The 8,733-nt window shown below is 43.4% G+C and overlaps 1 protein-coding gene across 1 annotated transcript; it reads right to left on the bottom strand.

Annotated features, from left to right (window-relative positions):
- Positions 1-593: 593 nt before the first annotated feature.
- LOC310873762 (neuronal acetylcholine receptor subunit non-alpha-2-like) lies at positions 594-7,380 on the bottom strand (the record flags this gene model as incomplete). Its single annotated transcript, XM_083786315.1, has 6 exons — positions 7,337-7,380; positions 5,272-5,423; positions 3,013-3,057; positions 2,317-2,426; positions 1,287-2,196; positions 594-764 (listed from the first exon to the last, which is right to left on the bottom strand). The coding sequence occupies exons 2-6, from the start codon at positions 5,392-5,394 to the stop codon at positions 594-596; spliced, it is 1,359 nt and encodes a 452-aa protein (XP_083642441.1). The 5' UTR covers positions 5,395-5,423; positions 7,337-7,380.
- Positions 7,381-8,733: the final 1,353 nt, after the last annotated feature.

Here is an 8,733-nt window from a genome sequence, read left to right as displayed (position 1 = left end):
GAAAACTCACTTTTCAAGGTTTTAAATAAATTAATACCATTACTTTGTTATATTATCTTTAGAAACTGTGTTTTGCCAATTTAGAGGCCAGACGCCCCACGGCCCCGGCCCACAGGTTGAATTACTGTTTTATAGATTGTGCTTCTGGTTGTGGTGTGATAACTAGTGCATTAATGTATGTCTGATGACCAATATCAAACAACCTCTCCTTACTCTTTGCATTGTTTGTGACATCATTTGTATCTATCTTATCTTATCTTATCTATCTTTGTATCTATGCAGTTCATTTTAAGTGATGAAGGAATACCTTAATGATGTGTATTTGTGAGAGCCATTTTTATTCACACTTAGCTCATGTAGAATTTGAAAGGTAGCACCAATTATAATACAAATGGTCAACATATATAAACAATTCTGCACTTTCAGGTTCCTGAGTGGCTAAAGGAGCTACTGTATTCATCTGCATATGGGGAGGTGGTGGGCTACAGTATGTGCTTATCTTGGTGGGTCTCCCTCATAAAATAGACTCTTAGAATCTCGAGTGGAGATCCTGGTTTCCTGGTCAAAAAAGGTTAAATAAACACAAGGGACCACTAGTTAGAAGGTGATCCACCTTCTTCAATGGTGGTTGTAGGAGGGACTTTGAAGAACATCTGTAGAGCTGGGGTAAAGATAAGGATGGTACCAAGTACTGCCACACTGATGAAAGCCCACAGGAAGATCCTGTCCAACACCTGGGCCACAAACTTCCAATCCTGTACCACCTGGAAGAAATGTTAGGGAAAATACTTAATATATAGATGGTATGTATGAGAGCTAAAATCACAAGCTAAACTAATGAATTTACAGCATGTAATTCTGCTTTTAGATTACATCCTTGTAAGTGGATGTTTGTCCATATGTAGCCATATGTGTCCAAGCATGTCACTATTTTAATAGATAGATTATTATGAATAAATTATTTATACACAATGCAAATTCAGTATGTCCACTATGTCCACCTCATATCAAGGGGATATAAAATCTTCCTGATATGAGGGGACACTTGCCTCCACCGTTTTTACTTCTACCCCTTTCCTCCTATGTAATTATTAGCATGAATTATATTAATGTTAATATTGTATGTGTGTTACTGTACATCTGTGCTGTTTACATCTTTGTCTAATAAAGTATTCAGTCAATCAAAGTTTCAATAGCATTTCATTGTAATAGTTGATTTGCATCACGTCTGATCTCTCATTCTAACATTATACAACATTCCATCGATCCTTGCATGGGCAACAAACCTCACGAATGAAGTGCTCTTTGCGAATGTGTCTGCTGATGTAGCGAACGGAATAGGTTGCTTTCTCCATCATGGTAGCCCAGGTTTCATCGTCCTTCCCCTCGGAGGTAGCCTGCCCATTGCTGCCTCTCTGGCTTCCTCTGCTGTGACTCCAGGACCGAGGCTTTGCCTCAGGACTCTCAGGAGCCAGCTCAGGGTAGTGGTAACGGTCGATGTGACCTCGCATGCAGAGCATTTTCGGAAGCTTCTGGAGGAAGAGGTTTCGGACCCAAGGGGACATGGGGTGGTAGGTGGTTGAGGAGCGGTGGTGCACATTAATGACGAAGACGGTAACGATGATGGAGAGAGTGACGAAGATCATGATGAAGAGCAGGTACTCTCCGATCAGGGGGATGACCTTGGAGGAAGAAGGGATGATCTCCTCTATGACGAGGAGGAACACAGTGAGTGACACCAGGACAGAGGTAGAGAGTGACAACTTCTCTCCCTCATCCGAGGGGAGGTAGAACACCAAGACGGTGAGAAACGACAAACCCAAACACGGGATGATGAGGAAGAGTGTGTAGAACAAGGGGAGCCTCTTTAGGATGAATGAGTAGGTGAGGAATGGGTATGAATACAAGCCATCCCTCCGGATCCCCTTGGCTCCAGTTGCGCTGAGGATTTCCCATTCCCCGTTGTCGAAGAAGTCCTTCCGGTCCACCTGGATGCCCATTAGAACCAGGTCCACCATGTTACCATCGTAGGTCCAGGAGCCAAATTTCATGGAGCAGTTCTGGCGGTCAAAGGGGAAGAACGTAACGTCCATGGTGCAGGCAGACTTGTAGCTAGCAGGTGGTGTCCAGGTGATTACCCCATTGTACTTGACAATGGCTTTAGTCATCAGGGAGCCCTCAAAACGACCATCAGCGCTTAAGAAAGGAGCATCATAAGTCACAGTAATGTCATTCCTCCAATCATTTGATCATTATCATCAGTCAAATAATTTGAGTGCATTCCAGACAATTATTACATTACAGGATGATTCTTACTTCTCATAGAGGACTATGTCTGGAAGCCAGATGGTTTCAGAAGGAACTCTGATGTTGGTAATTCCACCATACTCCTCCGGGTTCCATCGCAGCTTGTTATCAATCCATTCCTGGTGAAGGTAAACATAGTATCCATTTGATTAGGATTAGATTTTATAAAATGATACCTTATGAATCAATTAAATTAAAATAAAAGCAAATAAATACCATTCCCATCCACTGAATAAATATCAGCATAATTATGACAAGGATGTTAGGATAACCAACTACTTGTTCCTCGTGTGGTTCATTCTCAACTTCTCAAGGTGTGAAAGAATGGCTATTTCTTATCTCATTTTGTAGAGATCTTTTCACACTTAGTTATTTGAACAAAATGCAATGCAATGTATTGGACTGCAAATATAATCACAATATATAATCGCATACAAGTGGAAAAGGAAAAAGGCTGACTTATGTTTTGCTTTGTTCATGGCACTGCTCATCAGCACTGAACAAAAATTGGCTACACTTTCAACAAAAGAATAGAACATTGTTATGCGATGCATTTGTATGTACTTGTTATCGTCCAAAAGTACAGTGTGACAGGAGATGCAGTCGTATTTTAGATTATGGCACCCTTTGGGAAAAAAACAAAAACAAAAAACAAATAGACATCCTTGCTCTATAGCAAAATATGTTTTTGGGTGTCTTACGTACCTGCCACAGCCACACATTGGTAGTCATCAGCTGATTCTTCTCATCCTAAAGAGAAGGGGAGGGGGCGCACACAAGGTACAGTAAGGTTAGAGACAATTATGGACATATACTGTAGCTTGATTGAAATTGCATGTAGTCTGTGGTACTAGTGGTAGGACATCATTTCCTCTTCCTCAGTGGTATTGGGTTCACTCTCATTCGATTTTCTGCAATATCTCTTCCTGGCCTGTTGAATTGCAATATCAAGGCAGGTCCTTTGTTTACAATAAGTGGATATAGTACAGCATGGGTTCAAGCTGGCCATCTATAATTATAGAATGCTAGTGGATAGTACAGCATACACAGTGATTGGTTCAAGCTGGCCATCTATAATTATAGAGTGATGGAAAACAGAGGTTTATTTCCACCAGAGACGGGGTAAAGGTTACTATAGGTCAGACGGAGACAAGACAGATAGAGATAGTCAGACAGGCAAATACATACAGTAGTGAAATTGGTACTGCTCGCCCATAGGCAGACAGAAGACAAAATGACCCAGATGAACACGGATGTACTCAGCAAGGGATAGAGACATCATTGTGAGGTGAGCAGAGGGACAGAGTGAGTGAAGAGATAGAGACATCATTGTGAGGTGAGCAGAGGGACAGAGTGAGTGAAGAGATAGAGACATCATTGTGAGGTGAGCAGAGGGACAGAGTGAGTGAAGGGATAGACATCATTGTGAGGTGAGCAGAGGGACAGAGTGAGTGAAGGGATAGACATCATTGTGAGGTGAGCAGAGGGACAGTGAGTGAGGGATAGAGACATCATTGTGAGGTGAGCAGAGGGACAGAGTGAGTGAAAGGATAGAGACATCATTGTGAGGTGAGCAGAGGGACAGTGAGTGAAGGGATAGAGACATCATTGTGAGGTGAGCAGAGGGACAGAGTGAGTGAAGGGATAGACATCATTGTGAGGTGAGCAGAGGGACAGAGTGAGTGAAGGGATAGACATCATTGTGAGGTGAGCAGAGGGACAGAGTGAGTGAAGGGATAGACATCATTGTGAGGTGAGCAGAGGGACAGAGTGAGTGAAAGGATAGAGACATCATTGTGAGGTGAGCAGAGGGACAGAGTGAGTGAAGGGATAGAGACATCATTGTGAGGTGAGCAGAGGGACAGTAAGTGAGTGAGTTGTAAGCGTCATTTGGCCTCGGCCTCAGCTGTCGGCCTGAGTTGGATGTCGTGGTGATCACACAAAGCAGAGGTGAACCATAATCTAATACGGAAGCCGCACAGCAGCCATGGAGAACCATGAGGGGAGATGGATACTGCTCTCTCTCTTTCTCTCTCACACACACACACACACACACACACACACACACACACACACAATCCTGCGGAGCCATAAAGACAATGCACTCTTTCTCTTCCTACATCCAAATACAGCACACTGCGCACAGCATGCATGCATTAAACTTAAGACTTGAATTTCAACTTCCGTAAGCTAGCTTGTAATATCAATATTTCAGGCACGAAGAGTGACTATTCCATTAGCATCCTGTGCTTTCTCTTCTCAAACACCTGAACCATCTTAACAGATACTTTGAAATATTAAAGACATGCCCCTGTGAGGTGATAAAAAGGGATCTATTTCAGAACCCTGCATAAAAAAAGAAAATAACACAATTTGCTGTGAGTCTCTGTGGTTTGAAGCATTGGTTTTCAACGTGGGGTCCAGGGTCCGCGAGGGGGATTCTAGGGGGTCCCTGGTTATGTGATTGATTGAATGATTGGATAGTTAGGAACCAAATGGACACTTATGGGTTTGTAACACTGACAAGTGTACAAATGGAACGAAATGGAACCTTACGGGTCCATATTGGCCATATAGAGCAGGGTTTCTCAAAGTGGGTGCTGTGGCAAGTCCAGGGGTGCCTCAGAATACTTTGATAATATTTGTAATTTATCAATGTCACTTGCATCCATGGTTACTTGGTGCATTCTTTTTCAGTCTACAGTACACCAAGTCTCTTCACCAAATATAGCACATCTACAAGCTCACAGCTTTTAGATCGGCATTTTTTAGTGAATGTTCCCCCCAGAATAGGGATGAGGTTTAAGTGGTTAAACGTATAACCTTTTTTTAATATGTATATATATATATATATATATATCTGTCCTGGAAACTGATATTCTCTCAAGTTTTCCTCATGACATTGTATCGTATCTTAGGAGTACTATGGAAATGAATTCATGCCATGTGTGTCTGTGTCCTCACCACATCGACCAGCTGTGAGATCTTAAGTCCAAATCGCACTCTGATGGTGTCATTGGCACGTTGGATGGGTCTGACCCAGCGCTGGTAGCCCTGGAACAGGTTCCTCAACAGGGCGTCCTCCATCTCCGCCAGGGACACAAACTCCCCTGGAGCTGCAAGGACAGAGTAAGCAAGGGAGAAAGTGAGGAAGAGAGGGAGGAAGAGAGACCAGGGCTCTCGACAAATAGCAATTTTCAAATTCCTGCAGAACTCACGATTTTATCCTAATCTTATCCTCAAGGCACTTTGGCCCCTTTTCCACCGGTTGGTTCCCAATGGGAACTGGTTCAGTTTTTTTTGGATCTTAGTCCAGTTGTCCAGTTGAGTGGGCAAAACCATACCTATATTAGATTGTTATCACCATGAAACTTCCCCAATTGAGTACTTACACGAAGACAATGATTTATTGTATTACAAATTTTACATTTTTAAATATGCGAATGAGGCATAGGAAAATGTGCAAAATAATCGAAAATATGGAAAAGCTACTACTGTGGAAGGGTTATCATGTATTCATTTACTTGTATTGATCCTATAAACAATTTAATATAGGTCTAGTTTTTCCCACCAATTTTGGAGCTCTGGCTCATGGACTAAGAACCAAAAATAACTGAACCGGTTCCAATTGGGAACCAACCGGTGGAAAGGGGGTCTTTGAGTGTCAGAATGCAAAAACTATGTTGAGCTATGCAGGGCTAATTGTTCAATATCATGTGGATAGCAATTAGGGTTGGTGGGTACAGTACTACATGCACGCACGCACGCATCATGGAATAGTTGTCTGGCTACGTGAAACTAAGGTCACAATGATGATGGGCAATGGATGGGAAGTGACCAGTGTGGGATACAATGGCTTATATTCTAGAAAGACACGTTGGAGTCCTTCATCCTCAGGTGGCCTGTCTTTGAAATGACAGCTAGACTCTGTGACACTAACAAGAAATGGCTCATATGTCAGACATGGGGGAAGTCAGCATACCGTTGCTGTCAGGCAGAAATCTCTTATCTCCACATGTTGTGTTTTTCCCCCATAAATGAATGCCCTACTTGATCATAGTATACAGCGTCACACAAAAGCATCAAAATAGCAAATCCACAAGCTTGCAGAATTTGAACCCTGAAAAGTAACAGTTTTGTGGCCACCATGCCCACAGGGGCTTGAGCATTATGAGGTTGTCCAAGTGTAAAGCAAAGCAGCTCGCAAAATACTGCTCAATCTCCTGCATTATAGGCAGTCGCTCTATTTGGAACACATCCTGTAGTACCTACAGGTCTATCCATAATCGTCCCAGTGTTGGTAATATGGCAGATGGAAGACCTAGCCTGATATGTTCTCTGTGAATGTGTCCATGTTTGTTGTTTTCTGTTGTTTACATTCATGTGAACTTCAAACATCATCAGTGCATTCAAAGCCATGCACTGATGATGTTATTTTGTTATTATGTGTGTGTGTGTGTGTGTGTGTGTGTGTGTGTGTGTGTGTGTGTGTGTGTGTGTGCTGGGGGGGGGGGGGTCACCAAACTTATACAGCAACTGGCCCAAGACACTGTTGATGTTAGTCTAAAATAAATAATGAGCGGTTTATTATCTCTGAGTTGGCCACCAGTGCTCATGATGACATTGATGAGCCTAAATGTGGGTCTGAGTGAGAGGAAGGTTGGATGCTGACAGCTGGAGCCATGACATCCAACACCTGCCCCTCTTTGTTCTGTCAGCAGAACCATGCTGGTCAGCAAAAACGGGGAGCGCGCATGCACGTCTCTGGATACATTATCCCACGGGACTGATTACGCAATAGCCAGGTTTAACGTGCACCTTGATAACAGTTATTAAGGTGGATATAATGCGAGAATGCATGTACACATCTCTAAACCTCCATCAAGAAATTAATAATAGACATTATTATACTGTGATTTCAGAGTGCTGTTGCCTTATCGCCAGTCAGTCTCTTCAAGGTTTAAGTTTGTATGAGAGAAATTCCGTGGAACACAGATGGATGTTGACCGCAAGCAGTCAGTTATCTTACCTGGGATAATAGCGAGGCAAAGCGGAGAGAACAGAGACAGCACGAGGCAGATCCGCAACTTCATGATGTTGGCTTTTGTCGATAGACACCCCTATATTCACGCAAGAAACAGTTTCACATTTTCACTACCCCTGTAGCCTGTAGCCTACATAATACACAGAGGTTACAACTTACAACGGAACCAAATGAACCGTAGCAGTGTAGAAACCTACTAGAACCATGTCCATGCGTAAAGCGCGCTCCCAATCTTCCCTTCACTTCACGAGCGCAGGGACTCCAAATGTGGAGACGCAGTGTGGCACAGGCGACGCGCCACGGCCGCTCCAGCGCGCAGCGCAGCGGAACGGAGGAGTATGGGAGAATGATGATGATGATGATGATGATGATGAGATGAAAAACGATGCCCGAGGTGGGGGCGGGGCGGCTAGGGCCGGTTTGGGGAGGAGGGGGGGGAGGCTCACGTGGAGTTTGAAAAGCAATCCTTCACCAATCAACCGGCCGTGCATGCAGCTCTGCTGGCACACTGCACTAGTGTAGCCTACGCAGCATGGGATAGCCTAAGCTCTCTAAAAGGGTTTATTGTACATCTGGAAGACTGGAAACTCCGGTATATTTGTTTCATGTGTTGCAAATAGCCTAGTAAGACTACAATTGTAATCTCTTAAAACGAGACACACACAAGATGGGAGGGATGCTGATTTAATAAGGGGAATGACAGCTACAAAACCTTAATACAAAGCCTTAATTTGAGCAATAAAACACTACCGGGCCAGTCTTCCCCATCCCCAGTCTCTAACTCTCTATATCGAATGTGCCGTAATGGATGTTGTTGAGTTCAATTGCACGATGCGTCCACTGGAGGGCGCAAATAGCAGTAAAAGTCACAACCAGGCAGGCGAGGCTACATGTTCACTCAGGTGTGTTCGGAAAGTTAACTGATTGAAATACAGTAGTTAGTGCCAACGTCCACTTCAATGTATATCACAGTGATAAACGAGTATGGTGCGATGTAAATGTAAACGTAGGCTAAATGTGGGAAAGGTGTCTGGGAAAGAAGTTGAGTTAAGAATGATTATTAATGATAGACTAGGTAGCCTATAATGTCTACTTCTTTACTACTAATTCAACCCAATAATTAATTCAACCATGCACCCTGCCTCTGTCTGGTCGAAGACCGCCACGCCAGGTAGGTAGGCCTACAGTATATCCATTCTCATTCTGCTTGTCATGTTTTATCATCTGGCCCAGACAGACATCAGGCACATGCTATAGCTAACATGTAGCTAACAGAGTCAAACAGTCTCTCTCTCTCTCTCTCTCTCTCTCTCTCTCTCTCTCTCTCTCTCTCTCTCTCTCTCTCTCTCTCTCTATCTCTCTGGGCTCATGGGCTATTGGTT

The sequence above is a fragment of the Protomyctophum parallelum genome, assembly GCF_964188405.1.
Source record: "Protomyctophum parallelum genome assembly, chromosome: 16".
Taxonomy (NCBI): Eukaryota; Metazoa; Chordata; class Actinopteri; order Myctophiformes; family Myctophidae; genus Protomyctophum; species Protomyctophum parallelum.
This window is presented reverse-complemented; position numbering and strand designations above follow the sequence as displayed.